Below are 17,960 nucleotides of genomic sequence, written 5' to 3'. Positions count from 1 at the left end.
ATTAACGGCTAGGAAGTAAAATTATTAAAATAAGTTTAGCCCATTAAATTTAAACCTTGATGACTTGGAAGGATTTTAAGTCTAGAATAATTTAAAATCTTATAACAGGTTTGAAAAAAAAAAGTTCAAAGGAGGGTAATTACTTTACTTTGTGTGAAGGTTCAACCTAAAAAAATAAATAAATTGTAAGCTTAGTTATAAGAATGTGTTTGTTTCATAGGTAAACTTTAAAAAGTGTGTAATATGTGCTTATGTTTTCAACTTTGTGATTAATAGTTTTTTGAACCCTAAAATGTCTAATCAGCCTACCCTCCCATTTTGTGATCAATACATACTGGACAGAGGATCACAGCAAGGAATTCAGATCTAGAAGACAAATTCTACTTTGATCCTAGAGTTATGGATTGGGCAGACTACTTTTTCAATATCCACATTTCAGCCCTGGCTACGTGTGCCACGAAATGATTATAATCCCCAGACCCAACAATTTAAAGGTCGGGATAAATTTAATGTTTTCCATATATTATCAACATAGTGACTGTTGTGTGACAATATAGTTGCAGAAGTCTACCAAATAACAAGTATTTCATATCACTAACAAATAAGAAAGCATTTGCTAAGCTATGCACGCCTATATTCATCCCCACAGTCCCCAATAATTTTAAGAAGATTCTTACCTTTTTTGGAAACTTCCTCGATGCTGTTTACGTCCTCCTCGTCAAGAGCAAGAGAAAATATGGCATTTGTATCTTGCAAATGCTCTGATAACCCAAGCCGAACGCCTATCATTGATCCCGCCACAGCTGGCTGCAATCTCAGAAGGGAAACTCAGTCACATTGTGAATACGAAAATGTATAATCCATGTAGGAAGTTACTAAGATTTGCGTGTGAAAGCAATCTTCTTTACAAGAAAGGCCACTTTACCTGATCTAGAATGTATTTAACAGCAACGGTCGGAATCGAGACCCCATGCTTAGAAGCAACTCTTTTAAGTGTCTGTAGCAGAACTTGAAACAAACTCCATCCTCCCCATGCATCAACCATCTGCCGTGTATAAGAGTTCTCACTTAAGTAAGGTCAAACAACAGATCCAAGAAGATTTCTCACTTCTCCACCTTTCTTTCATTGAGAAAGAGCATTACCTTTCATTTTAAGGTCAATATTTCTCATCTAAATTCGAGTCTAAAATCAGATAAGAATCCCTATGCAATTTAATTTAGTTCCAAACTCCATAATATTGAGGAATAGCTTGCTCCAGCATCAGTATCATTAATGTAAAAGAATTTTTCATACCCTTTTGTACTTTTGCAGGGAGGGAGTATTTAATGGAGGGCCAGCAAAAGGAATCGTTAAGTTGGTGTCGAGGAATTTTTCAGATAATAAGCCACCCATCACAGTTCCATACCTGCATTAGAAATCATACTTTAAATAAAACATTGCCAATGCGGGTAGCAAAATCAAATAAAAGCTATAGATCATAGGAAAACGGTAACACCGATGACATCATGGCTCGGGATAATTGGTAAAATGAAATAGTGGGAGACAAAGACATACGTTATAAGCTTGACTCCTGTGAGCTTACAAAGCTCTGCCATCTTTTGTTGAGGCCTCATATCAACAATAGAGTGCTGAACCTGATGAATTTTCATCAAAGATATGAGTCTATAACAAGCCAAAAAAGCAATGAACAATGAAAGAAATGCCCCTGACATTTACCTGATTACTCACAACAGGGATATCATTTTCCAAAATAATTTGTAACCTTTCCGTGTCAAAATTTGTCAAAGCAACCGTCTTGATTTTACCTACACACGACTTGCTAAAGTAATCTAATTAACTAAAACTTCAAAAAAAAACCAAAGAGCTCGAATAAATAATTCTTACCCTCTTCTTTCAAATCGGTCAGATGTTTGAGAGCATCAAGATAGCCAGAGTTCGAATAATCCCACCTAATCCAAATACAAAGTTAAATATTTAGATACACTTCAAAGAACCATATAAAAATATCAAGGAAACATAGACGACACACCATGTTTTTTTTTTTTTTTTTCAAATGTCAAAAAGTAAAAAAATGTCAAAAAGTAAAAAAGTGTTACATTGCAACAACCAAATCTATAAAAATATGGATTGGAAGTTGGAACTGCTCCTCGAGAACTGTCTAGATGAGTTCTATGGTCAATTTATAGATTCAATTCATTGATCATCATTGATCCTGTCTTATAATTTTCATAGTTCATTCCACATATCTAAGATAGCAAGAGAAGCATCAAAGTATAGCCTGCCTAATTTTTTCTTTCGGAATGGAGTATCAATTGTGAAAAACGTGCACTATAGGTTCCATAAAGACAAACTATATTTTTCTGTCATCTTCTTGAGGATTCTGAGTGTACATAACCACAACCAAACTTTGCAAACAACTTTGAATTAGGTAAGATATGCCGGATCAGAAGGTGAGCCACTCGGGGTTCATGCTTTAAGCTACTTATCAAATCAAGACTCTTGAGACGATGTTTTATTGAATCAAATATGAGCACTGAAGAGATTGATAAACCACACGTCACTTTAACATTGTGTATGTATATGCATGCAATCCTGTGCGTCCATAAGAGAAGGTATCAATTGTTATTTACCAGTGAAATTGAAGCATGTCCAAAGAAGACACATCCATTCTCTTTCGTGAGATATTAATGCTCTCTCGGACATAGCTACTAGTCATCTTCACCGGCGGCGGCACCCATTTTGTAAGCCTGCATATGCAATATTAAACAGAAACATGAATTTCCAATTTTCGATTTTGTAAACTCCACTGGATATGGCATATCAAAGGAAAAGCATGATAAGTTTCTTTTCTGTACTCAAATCTACTTGCAAATGCGCACGTTCTTCCACTAAACATGGATCTCAAAAAATACTGATCCAACTACCTACAATGAGGTGGTAGCTCACCCTCTTATGCTCTCCAGGAGTTCAGGCGGACGCTCTCTACGAACTCGATTGATGAAGATGCCATATAAATCTTCAGCAGGTCCATCTACAAAAATGGAGGGGCACCAATATTTTAAGGCGTCAAGTCAAACCCACTAGATGGTAAACATCTCTTCATTTCAAATAACAGGCATACTTAAATAGAATTATAATTTACGGGATTTAATGAACAATAGTCCTCGTGAAACTCCAAATTTATCAACTTCATATCTATATGGTCTCATTGATCATTATGGTTCAATCCGAGTAAGCAGAAGGAAAATCGCAGCACAATCAACGACAATTCAATGTGATAGCTAAATATTACAACAAACAACTAAGGGGACTGGCGAAGTGCATACATATATCAGCCATATCAAATGTGTCAAGTCCAGAATCAGCATATTTAATCATTGCATCAACCGCATTATCTCGATCAATTCGACCCCACCCCCCGCTTGTCTGCCACATTCCATTTACAACCCGACACACGTCTAATGCATCCTCTCCATTCTTAACCATCGTCCGTCGTTTATTTTCAGTGAGCACACATCTAAAATAACCTGAATTCAATCTCTGTGACTTCCGTTCTCTTCTCTGCTTCACAAACTCAAAAGTGAACCCACTAGGAGAATTAGGCAAGAGCTTCGCCATTTTAACTGTGTGAAGCTAAATGAACCAAAGAAGAGGAGGCCACTCGAATATTTTCCTAGTCCACGCACCAGAAGCCGATTAATCCCTATCTTCCAGTCTACTGAGGCATTTATCCTAAGGAACGAAAATATTATTTCCCAAAAACAGACCTCCTTCAAAATTACATCTACCAGGAAAGAGAGAGGATAAAATCAAATCAAACCAGGAATTTTAAAAAATATGTGGCACGCAAACAGGCTACGTGGCTACATTAAAGCTGTTTATGGATTGAAACGCACAGCATACCAAGTGGTCCACAAGGAAACAAATGCCAAAAGAAGATGATAATATTAACAGATAATTTTAATTTCAAATATTTGTGGATATTGGATCCCTAAAGCGCTGTAATACGTACAGTGGTCGGCCATATCAAAGGTTGAAAGTCCAGCGTCGGCATATCGGAGCATTGAATCCACCGCGTCGTCACGGTCGATTCTCCCCCATCCACCGCTAGTCTGCCACATTCCGTTGAGAACTCGGCAAATGACTAAGGAATCCTTGCCATTTGACACTGTAACACTTTGGGCAGAGCCTTCCAATGTCTGAGAGCACTTAACCGAGCTGTTAGCTCCAAGTTTTCTCCTCTCGTAGCGCGTTCTGGTCTCAGCCGTGAAGGATTTTAACGCGGTGAGATTCAAGAAGCTCCGTTGAGTGATTGCTGCCATGGCTATTGCCCTCTGTCGAGTGCCAGAGAGGACCAGACGATTTTAGCTAAGAAACTGGGAAGTGGCTGAGGATTGTTGGCGTACTTTCTGGCTTTTTTTATTTTTCTTTTCTTTTAGGCTAACATGTATAAAAGCTCCGTTACTTTTGTATTCACATTTTTTACTAGCATCTCGTGGTGGTGACGGTGATTATAAACTTTATGAGATATTAAAGTTAATTATAAATTTAGTCTTTTAAAATTTTATGTTCTTTGATACTTACTAAATACAATATTCAAAACGAAATAAACTCAAACTTAAGAATTTATGGTATAAATTTGTAACACTTACCATTTTATTAATTTGCTCCAGGGTACGTCAGACTAGGATGTTGGACCTATTACAAAGAAACCAATGGCAGACTCATTATACGGAGGACAAAATAAGAAGTATAGCGATTATGTATATGAAATTATTTTTTAAATAGAATCCAAAATTACAGTTTGTTCAATTTGTTTGCGTCTAGGTGGGATAAGGTCAAGACTTCACACAGGTTACAAGCACCATCTAGGTAAAGACTTATCAGAATGTCACAACTTAAAAAGCAAAAACTTAGAATAACTACTGTATAATATAATGAGATAAAATTTTAAGCAACACTTGAAACAAACCTCATCCACAAAACACACTCGTCTATGTTAATGCCTCTTATATCTGTGTAACAGTCCAAACCCACTGCTAGCAGATATTGTCTACTCTAGCCCGATAGCTAGCCTTATGGTTTTAAAAACGCGTCTGTTAGAAAAAGGTTTTCACACCCTTATAAGGAATGTTTCGTTCCCCTCTCTAACCGACGTGAGATCTCACAATTCACCCACTTGGGGTCCAGCGTCCTTGCTGACACACCGTCCGATGTCTGGCTCTAATACCATTTGTAATAACTCAAGCCCACAGATAGCATATATTGTCTGTTTTGGCTCGCTATGAGATCCCACATTAGAACCAGACACCGGGTGGTGTGCCAGTGAGGACGTTGTGCTCCAATGGGGTGGATTGTGAGATCCCATATCGATTGAAGAGGGGGAACATAGCATTCAGGGTGTAGAAATATCTCCCTAATATACGCATTTTTAAAACCTCAAGGGAAAGCCTAAAATGGAAACTCAAAGAGGATAATATGTGCTAGTGGTAGGCTTGCCTAGAACACCAACCTCCAACATCCCAACTACCTCTGAATCAAAATTTCAAATTCTCAGGTTGGAAAAAGTCCAATCAAACCATACAATGAAAAGAAAGAAAAAATTGCAGAAGGCAGTTTTTCCAGAAATTTTCAATCAATCAACTAAATTATGTAAGCCAACAAGGATCCTACAAGGAAATATAAGACAAAACGGACTTAAAGATTAAAAGTTAAAAATAAAAAAACCTGCTGTTGATCATGTAATGCCCTTGAAAAAATATATATCTGCTGCAAAAATTAGCCTATCAAGTTCAAAATTTCCTTATGGTACCTGCCAAATATGATTTCAAAAGTATGGTTCATATCAACACTCTTATAAATAAAGAATTTGGAGGAGGAAAAAGAAGTTATACGGGCATATCTTGCAAGAGAGATTCTCTCATTCAACCATTGGGTTGATGCAGCACCGCGTTGCGTTCCAATCTTTGCAGCTGTTTGTTGCCAACCAAGAACCTGTAATGCACACATCACACAATGTAATGCATCTAACGTATGTTCAGCAACTATTTAAAAATATCTGATCACTTTTGAAGTAAGAGTTCATATATATATATATACATATATATATATATATATATATATATATGTATATATACACACACACACTATTCTTGTTGATTTCATATAGAGAGGCTCAGGTACGACTTATCCGAATATATCATACACAAACATTATGGATATTAAACCTCAATACCTCCTACTTCTCTTGCTTTTTTTTAAAAAAAATTGCAGTGTAGAGAGTAATACAAATAAAAATAGGGAATATATACATAATACACAATCAATAATACAAAAGATATAAAAGGGAATCCAACACTGCCCTCTCAAGCTGCTTTGTAAATATCTTCCATAGCAAGCTTGTTGATAAGTTTATCAAAATGTCTTTTAGAAAGACCTTTAGTTAACATATCATCTGCCGGAAGATAAGATAGGCTTAAGACACCTGCATCAATCTTCTCTTTTGTGAAATGTTTGTCAATTTCAATATGTTTTTTCCTATCATATTACACATTCTATTTATCATACACATTCTATTTATCATATAAGTACAACTTCTGTGAGATCCCACATCAGTTGGAGAGGAGAACGAAACATTACTTATAAGGGTGTGGAAACCTCTACCTAATGGACATATTTTAAAACCTTAAGAGGAAGCCTTTGAAGAGAAAACTCAAAGAGGACAGTATCTACTAGCGGTGGGTTAGAACTATTACAACTTCCCCCATAAATGTTTAGGAACATGCATTGAAAACATTATGACACGTGCAACCTCTAGTGAGTGTCTACTTTTTTGTTCAACAATTCCAATTTGTTGAAGGGTATCTTGACAAGCAGACTGATGTAAAATACCCTTATCCTTTACAAAAATCACTCAAGTACTTGTTGAAGTACTCAGCTCCATCGCAAGGGTGTAAGATGTTGGTTTTAGTTTGAAATTAGGTTTCAATCAGATTATAGAAATGTTTGAAAAAGTCTTTCGCCTCAGATTTTTTTCATTAAATAGGCCCAAGATAGATGTGTGTGATAGTCAATAAAAGTAACACACCACTTTTTAGTACTATGAGTCAAAACTTTAGAAGAATCTCAAACGTCACTATAAATTAAGTAGATCGGTTTGGAAGCTTTGGAAGGCTTTGGTACATATGTGAATCCATAGTTTTTTAGCAATATGCAACTTTCACAATGAAGAAATGAGCAATCAACATTTTTTAATAAATTGGAAAACAAACATAAGTAGAAAAAATTGAGCTGTCCTAATCAATGATGCCAAAGCATGATTTGTTTAAAAATAATATGAGAACTGATACTACTAAGATCCGACTTATTTTATAACTAGAAAAACATTTGTCTTAGTACTAAGAGATTATGCACTTCAAACCTTCTTTCCCAAGTCTTGATGCTGAAAATGCAATGAGATTTAAAGAAAGAGACATGACAATTGTAATCTCTACAAAGTTTACTGATAGATAAAAGATTACAGGCTAATTTCCGAACATGAAGAACAAATGTAAAAAAGTATCTAATCAATTTAATAGTTCCTTTGTCCGTAATAGATTCTAAAATATCCACTTACAGGAGCGAAAGTGAGCAACCATCCAAGCCTCTTATCGCCTTCAGAGAAGATATCAAATCCAAGCTTTGATTCGATCTCCTCCCCGGGGGAACGGATTATCCTCTGCTTCTTCGTCCTACTACTCTTGTCTGCTCGGCCTCGCCCTCGGCTTTCGCCGCTCATTATAATTGCCGGTCTTCAACAAACGCCGAAAGATCGGAGTATAATGCTTCAAATAAACAAAAGACGAGAAGAGACATGGGGAGAGAGAGTTTTCAGAAACTGTGCTTCCGAGAAGAAATGCCGCGACACTGTCACTGCCCGTAGAAGATTTTCCCGCGCAATCATGTACCGTTTATTACAAGAGGACGAAAATGCCCTCCTCATCGGGCCTCTTTTTGGGCCGAAAAGGTTTCATGGGCTTTTAATGGTTGGGCACTTACCAGCCCAAATAAAGAGGGTATTTTCGTCATAATGAGACGAAAAGATATATAGTTGGACCGGGAACTGCAAAACTCCCGGAGGCCCATATGACGCCCATTACCCGTTTTAGGCTCACGAAAGGCCCAAAAAAGAGAACCCTAATTATAAATTGTTGCATCCGCGACATTTGGCTTTTTACTATTTGACCGACGGCTCCGATCTCCCTCCCCTCTTGTTTGCGGCTTCTGTTACGAGCTTCTCAAGTATTCTTTCTTCTCCAAATCTTGTTTTTCCATTGATTTTTATTATGTGATTCTCATTTCTGGTTTTTAACATTTGATGGTGTTGAAGCAGAAATGAAGGTGGTTGCTGCGTATTTGTTGGCCGTACTCGGTGGCAACACCAGCCCCGGACTCGATGATGTGAAGTGTATTCTTAATTCAGGTTCTTTCACAAACTCTTTGTTCTTTTCTTACAGATTCAATTGCTACATTGGCATTGTTGTTGCTGTCGAAGATAGAGTTGTTGTTATAGGATTTGATAATGACTGGGTTTTGATCGATCCGAAATTTTGTTATACTGGCAGTCTCTTTATGATTTAGTTAGGGAGTTGCTAAAAAATTAATTGAAGTCTGAAATGTATTACCCGAAATGATGGGTGCTCTTATTGAATTCGTGTTACGATTTCTTGTGGGGTTTTATTTACAGTTGGGGCTGAGGTGGATGAGGACAGGATTGACTCGCTATTATCCCAAGTGAAAGGAAAGGATATCACAGAGTTGATAGCCTCCGGACGGGAGAAGCTAGCGTCAGTGCCGTCTGGTGGCGGTGCAGTCGGCATCGCCGCCCCTGCCGGCGGTGCCGCTGGTGGTGGTGCAGCACCAGCCGCAGTCGAGCAGAAGAAAGAGGAGAAGGTCGAGGAGAAAGAAGAATCTGACGATGTAAGTGTTTAACCTGTTGTTCATAGGCATACACATTTTGATTTGCGATTCTGCATTCTAATCTGTGAATGACTTGTACTGTATGAAAATGGACCTAAATTTTATGTTTCATCTTTCTGCAGGATATGGGTTTCAGCCTCTTTGACTGAGCAACTCATTTGGCGTCATTATCAGTTAGTATTTTTGTTGAATTTGGTTCCAGTTTCAGGGCTGTGGTAGCTTGGTAGAGGTTTTTCTTTTTGACTTATTTGGAACTCAAAAATTTTGATAGATGAATTTCAACATTTCAGTGATGACCATCATTTCAATTGTGAGATTAATGATTCCCAAATGGTTCTTATCTCGTTGTGCATGATTAATTTTGGCTGTGCTAATTCCTATCATTGTTTCACTCTGTTCTATCAGTGTGCGGTATGCCACAGAATCAGAATTTATCCATCACTTTTTCTCTGCCTAAGACCAAATCTTTCCATGATTTCTTGCCCTCTGTCACTGTAGAGTAAAAGATTTTATACATGCATGATGCATACGTTTAAAAGATTTATCATATGATTTTTCTATTTAGTAGATGCACATAAAACTATTATATTAGATTGTTTTTTTTACTGATTGTAAATGTTTGTTTTGTAAGGCAGAATCTATTAATTTGATTAATGTTATTCTAAAAATTGTTGTAGGACCATGAGTGTCCACTAATAAGGGTAACATTATCTTATTTGAGATGTAAAAATGTGTTGTGTTGTGTATCTCAAAAGTAAACAATCATTCAGATAATCAAGGGATGAGGATGTCTTTATAAACTTTTTCAATAATTTCAATGATTTAAAGGGAGTAAAATTAATTTAATAATGAGGATGTTCTTATAACTTCTTGAGTCAATCTATCTGGTTTTCCAAGAGGGTATAGCTTTTGGGAATACTAATCCAATTGAGAAAGTGTGTTCTTTTACCTTTTCAGTAATGGCCCAATCCCCGTTGATCATATTTGAAGTTTCCAGCTTCTTCCAGGTTTTTTTTTAAATGTATAGGTTAGGAAAAAACTTCTAGATCCTTATCAAGAATGTTTCATTCTCTTTTTCAATCAACGTGGGATCTCACAATTTACCCCTCTTCGAGTCCTAGTATCCTTGTTGGCACTCATTCCCTTCTTTAATTGAAGTGGCATCTCTAATCCTCTTCCCTTTGAGGTCCACCGTCTTTGCTGGTATATAGTCTCATGTCCACCTCTTCAAGGTTCAGCCTTCTTGCTGGCACATCATTCGGTGTTTGGCTCCGATATCATTGGTAACGCCCCAAGACTCCTAGCTAATGTTCAAGGGAAACTCGAAAGGAATACCATTTGTAACGCCCCAAGGTTCCTCCTAACAAATGTTGAAGGGAAACTTGAAAGGAAAAATTATAAGACAATGTATAATTTTGAAGTTCTAAAAGTTTGATATCAACAAGAAGTAGGGACAACAATAGTAATGCATAATCGATCGAAATAGAAAGCCTATAGGCTACAACTTTCTACCTCTCTTGGGTCACGACTCAATGAGCATGGGACCATAGAAGTTCTTCAAGAACAGATCAGTAGAAACTTTCTTCTGTATTTCCATGACTCCTTATCACTTATCGGTGTCTGTCCTACCCATCACATCCAGGACCAAGAGTTAAGCACATGATGCCAAGGATCGTCTAATTTGGATAACACTTTCAATTATTGGGACGAAAATTCTAAGGCTTTCGGATAATTGGCTTTCCATTCAGGTCTGCAAACCTTGTCCGCATGTCTCCATGTCATTTCTAATTCTTGAAGAGAGAGAGAGACTGTTGACAAATCCATGGTTCTGCTCAGTCTGCTTGCAGATTTGTCCAAGTTTCTTGCTTTTTTGATCGTTCATTTCTATTTGATACCTCTGCTGTTTGTTTAAAGTTTGGTAAGAAGTTGGGTGGAGGAAACTTTTAGCAGAATTGCCAAACCCCGCTTGCTTTTAAACATGAAAGTGAGAGAGGCTGCATGCACATTAAGAAAGTAAGAGACAAAGTGATACAGACATATTGAAGAAATCAAAAAGGGAAAAAAGGCAAATCAAAGCAAACGCATGACAAAACTACAGGAATACAACTGCTCAAAACCATTTGTGTGTTTGTGTCGAGAACCCCACATTCTTCCTCTAAACAAAACAAGCCATGTGAACGTGTGAGCGACCCCCCGCATGCAAACACACACAATAATACATAATACCTATCTCATGCATCATCTATCAGCCATCGCAACCCCTCAACTGTCGATCAGATGTATGCTTTTTGTACTTTTCTCAGGGACGCCAATTGTAACATCATAAATTCACCGCCCGCCGTTATTGTCCTCTTTCAGTTTTTCCTTTCGAGATTTCTCGGAAGGTTTTTGAAATGTGTCTGATAGGAAGAGGTTTTTACATTCTTATAAAAAATGTTTCGTTTCTCTCTCGAATCGATGTGTGATATCACAATCCACTCCCTCTGAGACCTAGCGTTCTCGCTGCCACTTGTTCTTTTCGCAAATCGATGTGGGATCCCACACTAGTGCACCATGAAAAGCACATAAAAGAGACGACTTCTACAAATACGAAATGACACGAGATGAATCAATATCATATAAAAATGAGAGATATTATGAAACAATGACAGTAGACAAAGTTTAAAAGAAATAGCACAACTCTATTGTTGAAATGACGAACAATGTTAGTTTGTATAGTGTTCGGACTTTTGGATTAGAAACAAAAGGCATTGGCAGATGTAGTACAAATACTATAAGAGCTCTAAAATCTAAACCAGCTAGCTATTGTGGCTGAGGTTCTCTCTTAGTCACAACATAAACCTATGTAACCAATTAATGGCGCTTTATTAATATATGCACATTTAGATTTACAAAGGCCATGTGCTCGCAGAATAAGCCGTGGAAATTTGTGCGACTGTCGCTGGCTGCTAATTACTAATCCCAAACAAAACCAATCTTGCTCATTGTTGCCACTAATAATACTCGATTGGGGCCACAGGGCAGCTTTCATCCAATGCAACTTTTTCTCTACTAAATGGTGGGGGAATAAATGGTGGCGTAGTACATCTCAATAGTGCCCAATTCACCCCTTGGAAAAATGAATGGTGCTTGATCACCGACGACCCTGTCGTTGACCCTAGCCGCCTCGCCGGGTCTTTGACCAGTAACTGGGAAATGAGGTCCTTTGCCGCCACTGGCACTGCCGGTTCTTTAGGAAACTCAAGGGCTCTGGCCACTATATTGGCCAAGGTGAGCTCATTGTCCATGCCTCTAAAGGGTGTCACTCCATAGAACAACTCAAACACAAACACCCCTAGAGTCCACCAGTCCACTGCGCTTCCATGGCCCTCACCGGAGACAATCTCTGGTGCCAGGTACTCGTGAGTGCCAACAAATGACATCGACCGGACGTCGACCGGTTCGGCAACAAACTCAGGTCCATTGCGGCGACCAGACTTCTTCTTGCGCTTGCGTTTTGGGTTGAAACATGACACGGCAGGGACTATACAGTTTGGAAGTATGCAGGAGGATGATGCAAAAGGAGGGGCATCAATTTGGTAGTTCTTTGGCAGGGCGGTGCCATTTGTCGGATTTTTAGCATTGATAACCTGTGGGGTCGCCGTTGAATCCTCACACTTCAAGGAGAGATCAAAATCAGTGAGCATGATATGGCCGTCCGATCGTACCAGCACATTTTCAGGCTTCAGATCACGGTAAACGATCCCCATCATGTGAAGATACTCGATAGCAACCACAATCTCAGATGCATAGAATCTACAAAGCAAACAACAAATGCCAATCAAAATGATACATAACAATAAACTATAGGGTGAGGGAGACTTGACACAAAGTCAATAGCTGACAGGTATGGAGAGAGAGAGAGAGAGAGAAACAAGACATCAAAACCAAGCATGTCTGGGAAAATGGCTATTGCCACTGGCCCTATATACAGAATATAAATAGCAAAAGAACAAGAGAGAAATAACAAAGTGTCTGTAGACTTTTAGCCTGTGGGCCGACCAAATTAGCTAAACCAATGGCTACGTGGAGGGGCTCCAGGAATTTCCCTCTTTTTTTATTGGTTTGCATGTATATATGTCTCATCTCCTCGGCCTGGCCAGTTAAAGTCACACATTAAGGATATTAAAAAATAATGTGCTTTCACATTTGAAACCATCCAAGAGAGAACATTCCCCATTATTATTGTAACGTGGGAGGCCTCGGATTCTTGCAAATCACATGGTTATTGACTTATTACAGATCATTTAGAAAGATTTGACAAATCATGAAATGAACGATGAGGGATTGACCATCTTAGATTTGAGGCTAAAGGGTTGTCCTGAGTAAGTTTACTCAAAATGGTAGGTAAAACAATCCAGAAATCCAGTAAAAGCACGGAGAGCCACGAGATTTGGAATTCTAAGTCCTTTCGAGATCTCAAAATCTTCAAGAAAGAACATGTGAGCCCCTCTCTGATGCTAAAGAGCAACTACCAGAATTGTTTATATGCCAATTTGATATTTTGGCCATATGAACATGTAATGTATGTATTTATCTAGTGCCTGTCTTGGACCCTACACCATCACTAGCCCCACCCCCCGCACCCCAAAAAATCAATTAAATAAATAAAACAAAACTACTTGTTCAAGTAACAGAGAGAAAGAGAGAAAAATGTCTTTTAGCGGCAATGGTAATAAATGGACAACAAAACCTGCTTACTTACCATTACGTTCTCTCTGATTTATATATTTAGGTTCATTTACTTTACTTACCGGTAGGGTGGCAAACCTTTTTCTATAATAAATTAAGACAACCTGCAAAAACTTATGGGGACTTGCACAAAAATTATGACACCTTGCCGTGGAACTAAAGGAAAGCTCGGCAGGAGTTGATCTAACCAGCTGGTATGGCATAATAATAGATGGCTATAACTCAATATGAGCTGGCTTTTGTGCACCAATGGAGACTTTAGGGGTAGTTTCTTTTGTTTCCAGTGAGAATAAATTGTGAGTTAACAAAAAATTAATGCGATGGGGACCCTATTCTTCTTCCTCGCAACTCCATCCAAACCGACATGGTCAAAGAAGAAAATAGCTAAACTAGTTAAAGGGTTGCTTTTTTCTTCAGCAAATATCCTAAGAACAACCCATAAAAAATGTATTCTAAAACTTCAATAAATACCCTTAGAAATACTTTTCTAAAATTTCTTTTAGAATTTTATCAAACCCAAAACTTGCCAAGAAAGATAAAAATGGTTTAACTATGGAACTGTGTTCAAGTTTGTGTTAAATAGTGAAAAACAACTCTGATTATTCTCTCATATGGATCATTCGTAAAAGAAATTTAAGAACTAAAAAATAAAACATGATTTCATAAATGCTTCGTTGTAAAAAAATGTATACAGATACTAATAACAACTCAGAAACAGCAACCATCTGATCACCCAGTGCTTTGAGCTTCGTGGTTGCTCCACTTGGAACAAATTTCTCAAAACACCGCTGGCAGTAAAATTATTTATTTAAAGAAAGTCAGCAGAGGAAATAAACTTTGACCTTCTAATTTGGATCCTATTGGAGAGCTCACAGACATCGACTCTCGAGCTCACGTGGGCCTTGCCTCATCTGATCACTGAGTCCGAGACAGCACTCAACAGTCCCAGTTTCTCTAAAAAAATATCCATCCTTCTATACTAACGAGCTAAAATTATCCAGTGCCAATAGTCCCACAGTAACATCCTATTCCCCTCAAATCCCTCAAGCGCCTCAAATCCCTCAAGCGACAATGACCAACCAGAAGGTCCCACTTCTGACCGTCATACCGGTCATGTCAAGTTGTGGGACCACTCCCACGCATCGTCACTTTCCCAGAGCGTGCATTTCCCACTCATCGCTACACTCGCCACACACGATTCGAACCCAGCTCTCCAATCCCTCAATTAAAAAAAGAAAAAAGAATTCTAACTGGAGTTGTATAATGTATTTTGTGCGTGCAAATAATAATATAATGAAATCCAAATTGAAACTAAAGAGATGAATCATTGATTTGCTATGGTGCGCACCTTACGGCGAGTTCATCGAATCGTTTGTTTGGCTGCCGTTGCCGGAGAACATGAAGGTCACCGCCGGGACAGAACTCCGTCAAGAGACAGAGCCACTTAGGCGAGTCGATACTAGCATAGAGTGCCGGAAGAAACGGATGGTCTAAAGACTCCAAAATCTCCCTCTCAGTCCTTGCTCTGCCTTCTTTACTCCGACTCGCCAGTTCCTTCTTATCCATTACCTTCGCCGCGAACAGGCATCCATCGGCTCCAGTGGACTTGAGGCCAGCGAGGTAGACGGAGCCAATGTCGCCGGAACCGAGGCGGTTGAAGAACTTGAGGTCGGAGAAGGCGAGTTGGCGAGACGACGAGTCGGATCGGATCCGGTTAACGGCAGACCAGCAAGGGTCGGAAGAAGGCGCGTGAGGCTTGTTGAGAATAGAAGGGATGTGTACGGATGAGGAGGAGGCGGTGAGAGTGGTCTCGGAGCCGGAGCTGATGCTGTGGTTGGTGTTGGTGGAATTGAAGCTGAGGCTCTGGAGGTCGTCTGCGATGTCGTCCGGAGAAGACTCCATTGGAAGAAGAAGAGAGGGCGTTTGACGAGCCGAGAGAGGGACAAGCAAGTGATTTTTGAAGGGGAGAAGGAAGGAGGAGTATTGGGCCGGGTAATGGGGCGAGTTGGGCCCGGTGGGGGCCCATTTGGAAGGGCCCGATTTGCCTAAATTTTGGGTGCTATGTTTGGACTGCGTCCAGTAGCTACTAGCTATCCCCAATCGTACGTGCCGTGTCTTCGGGGACTATTCGTAAATTACGCTCAAGTTTCCAAAAATAAATAAAATAAAATAAAATAAAATATATTTTTCTGTTTTATTTTATCTTTTTAAATTTTCTAATACATATAATTGATAAACTAATCATGTAATAAATTGTGGCATTAAATTGTATTTACCAACTAAATTATTGTTTCTATGAAAATTAAAAAATAAATATATCTTTTAATCTTAAATAAATTTAAGGTTTAAATTTTTATTCAATAATAAACTAAAACTAACTTTTATATTATATGAATTGAGCATCCTCCCTCACATATTTTGAGCATTATCTTAGTATGGTCGGAGTTTCGTCATGCAACTCCTTCCTGACATGCTACATGAACTCTTTGACCTTTAACAATACTCGTGCATTTAAGTCAGACCTTTACCAAATAATTAATTTTTACCTCTAAACTTATTTGGTATCAATCTTCAATCTAAAGTTTTAATTTCATCAAATTTGACCCTAAATTTCAATAAATATTACAATTTTTAACATTCAAGTTGGAATAATTCACAAATTTGCCATATTAATCTCCATTACTCATTTTAATATTCATATGTTTTTCATTATCTTAGATCCTATAATAAACACCTAAATAAATGTATTTTTTTCAAAAATAAAAGCGGTAAGAAAAATTATATAATTATTTTAAATAAGTCCGAGACAAATAAAGGAGAAGTAGATGAAAATTTGTTATTGTCTATTATTTTTTATAATTCACATTGATACTTCAAATTAATTTTTCTATTATACTTCAACCATTTTAAAATAATTTTTTTAATTATTTACTTATAAAATTGTATAGTTTAAATTAATTGATAAGGTCTAAATTTTATGGGTCAATTAATATTTTTAGGGAGATTATTCAATTATTGGGAGGTGTCATTTATTTATTATATATATTTTAAAAATTGAAAACATTTTAATTACCTAAATATTGCTGAATTTTAATCAATTTTAGTTAAATTTATAGCTTTTTAGTCAATGTTTTTCTACCAAATATTTTTAAAATTAGCAAATATTCTCAAAATTACGATACCTACACTTATTTCCAATATATATTTATTTATTTTATTTTTTTTTTCAGAAAGAAAAACAGTATTTTTCAATATTATTCCCAAACAGCAACTTGAAATGACAAATTTTTAATTAAAATTAAAGAGAGAGAAAATGAAAAATTTAAAAATTCTCAAATTTATTGGTGATTTTTTATTATTAATCATTAAGAATATTATTATGATTTAATTATTGAATTGTATTGATTTTTTTTAATTAATTATTTAGTTAAGGCGGGAAAAATGGGACAGAAATTGAAGTAAAGTGAAAAATTTAAGGAATGTAAAGTTTTAAGGAAGGGTGTGGAAATATGAATTAAAGTTCGGGGAGTTAATGATATCGTTAGTACACATGTGTTTAATAAAGGATGTGGAATTTTCTCTCTATTATATGCTTTTTAAAACTGCGAGACTCGCGACGATACTTAACGAGCTAAAACAGACAATATTTACTAGCGATGGACTTGGACTATTACAAAACATTTCTTATAAGAATGTGGAATTCTTGTAACCGTGAGACTGATGACAATAAGTAATGGACTAAAACAAACAATATCTACTAATGGTGGGCTTGAGTTGTTACAAATGGTAAAGTCAAACGCCCAACGATATGGCAGCAAGTACGCAGGTTTCTTGGATTGAATCTCACAATAACATTCTTATAAAAGTGTGGAAACCTCTCCCTAACAAACACATTCTTAAACTGTGAAGCTGATGGTGATAAATAGTGGACTAAAACATATAATATCTACTCGAGCTTGAACTATTACACATAATCATATTCCGATTAAATTGATTGAAAAAAAAATATTATCAATATATGTATTATTCCATTAATTTTATTGTATAACTATATAAACATTTTTGGCTTCAATTAAAATATTTACCAAAGCTTTTAATCTGGTTTAACGATAATTAATGAAGCTTTACATGACATAAATTGTGGCGAGTCAAAAGTTTTCATCATTGAATATTATGGTTTATAAAGTCGGCGTGAGAAATGTTTTATAATTATTTAAAGATTATTGATGTCATTACCTAAATACATTCACCCTTAATGTATGTGATAATG

The 17,960-nt window shown here is 37.1% G+C and overlaps 3 protein-coding genes and 1 long non-coding RNA gene across 6 annotated transcripts; 1 reads left to right on the top strand and 3 right to left on the bottom strand.

Annotated features, from left to right (window-relative positions):
- Positions 1–465: 465 nt before the first annotated feature.
- LOC111483859 (uncharacterized oxidoreductase At1g06690, chloroplastic) lies at positions 466–7,853 on the bottom strand. 3 transcript variants are annotated; one of them, XM_023130216.1, is made up of 13 exons: positions 7,617–7,853; positions 5,896–5,995; positions 5,729–5,813; positions 4,654–4,699; positions 4,014–4,335; positions 2,948–3,032; positions 2,632–2,748; positions 1,886–1,950; positions 1,718–1,806; positions 1,556–1,635; positions 1,295–1,406; positions 926–1,045; positions 466–807 (listed from the first exon to the last, which is right to left on the bottom strand). In XM_023130216.1, the coding sequence occupies exons 4-13, from the start codon at positions 4,654–4,656 to the stop codon at positions 622–624; spliced, it is 1,179 nt and encodes a 392-aa protein (XP_022985984.1). In that variant the 5' UTR covers positions 4,657–4,699; positions 5,729–5,813; positions 5,896–5,995; positions 7,617–7,853; the 3' UTR covers positions 466–621. The 3 variants fall into 3 exon arrangements, with proteins under 3 accessions (XP_022985984.1, XP_022985985.1, XP_022985986.1); XM_023130217.1 differs by lacking the exons at positions 4,654–4,699; positions 5,729–5,813; positions 5,896–5,995; positions 7,617–7,853 and having other exon boundaries at positions 4,014–4,567; XM_023130218.1 differs by lacking the exons at positions 4,014–4,335; positions 4,654–4,699; positions 5,729–5,813; positions 5,896–5,995; positions 7,617–7,853 and adding an exon at positions 3,328–3,788.
- A 323-nt stretch (positions 7,854–8,176) lies between these two features.
- LOC111483902 (60S acidic ribosomal protein P2B-like) lies at positions 8,177–9,303 on the top strand. Its single transcript, XM_023130278.1, has 4 exons — positions 8,177–8,281; positions 8,373–8,462; positions 8,727–8,959; positions 9,082–9,303. The coding sequence occupies exons 2-4, from the start codon at positions 8,375–8,377 to the stop codon at positions 9,106–9,108; spliced, it is 348 nt and encodes a 115-aa protein (XP_022986046.1). The 5' UTR covers positions 8,177–8,281; positions 8,373–8,374; the 3' UTR covers positions 9,109–9,303.
- Positions 9,304–10,373: 1,070 nt separating this feature from the next.
- LOC111483913 lies at positions 10,374–11,630 on the bottom strand. Its single transcript, XR_002718433.1, has 2 exons — positions 11,186–11,630; positions 10,374–10,953 (listed from the first exon to the last, which is right to left on the bottom strand). It is a non-coding gene; the product is annotated as an uncharacterized LOC111483913 (long non-coding RNA).
- A 16-nt stretch (positions 11,631–11,646) lies between these two features.
- LOC111483849 (serine/threonine-protein kinase D6PKL2-like) lies at positions 11,647–15,815 on the bottom strand. The gene is made up of 2 exons (XM_023130198.1): positions 15,039–15,815; positions 11,647–12,754 (listed from the first exon to the last, which is right to left on the bottom strand). Exons 1-2 carry the CDS (start codon positions 15,590–15,592, stop codon positions 11,953–11,955), a joined length of 1,356 nt encoding a protein of 451 aa, XP_022985966.1. The 5' UTR covers positions 15,593–15,815; the 3' UTR covers positions 11,647–11,952.
- Between the last annotated feature and the right edge of the window lie 2,145 nt (positions 15,816–17,960).

Source organism: Cucurbita maxima, unplaced genomic scaffold (assembly GCF_002738345.1).
Source record: "Cucurbita maxima cultivar Rimu unplaced genomic scaffold, Cmax_1.0 Cma_Scf00009, whole genome shotgun sequence".
Lineage (NCBI taxonomy): Eukaryota > Viridiplantae > Streptophyta > Magnoliopsida > Cucurbitales > Cucurbitaceae > Cucurbita > Cucurbita maxima.
Note: the sequence above shows the minus strand (reverse complement) of the source record. Positions and strands in the feature narration are given on the sequence as shown.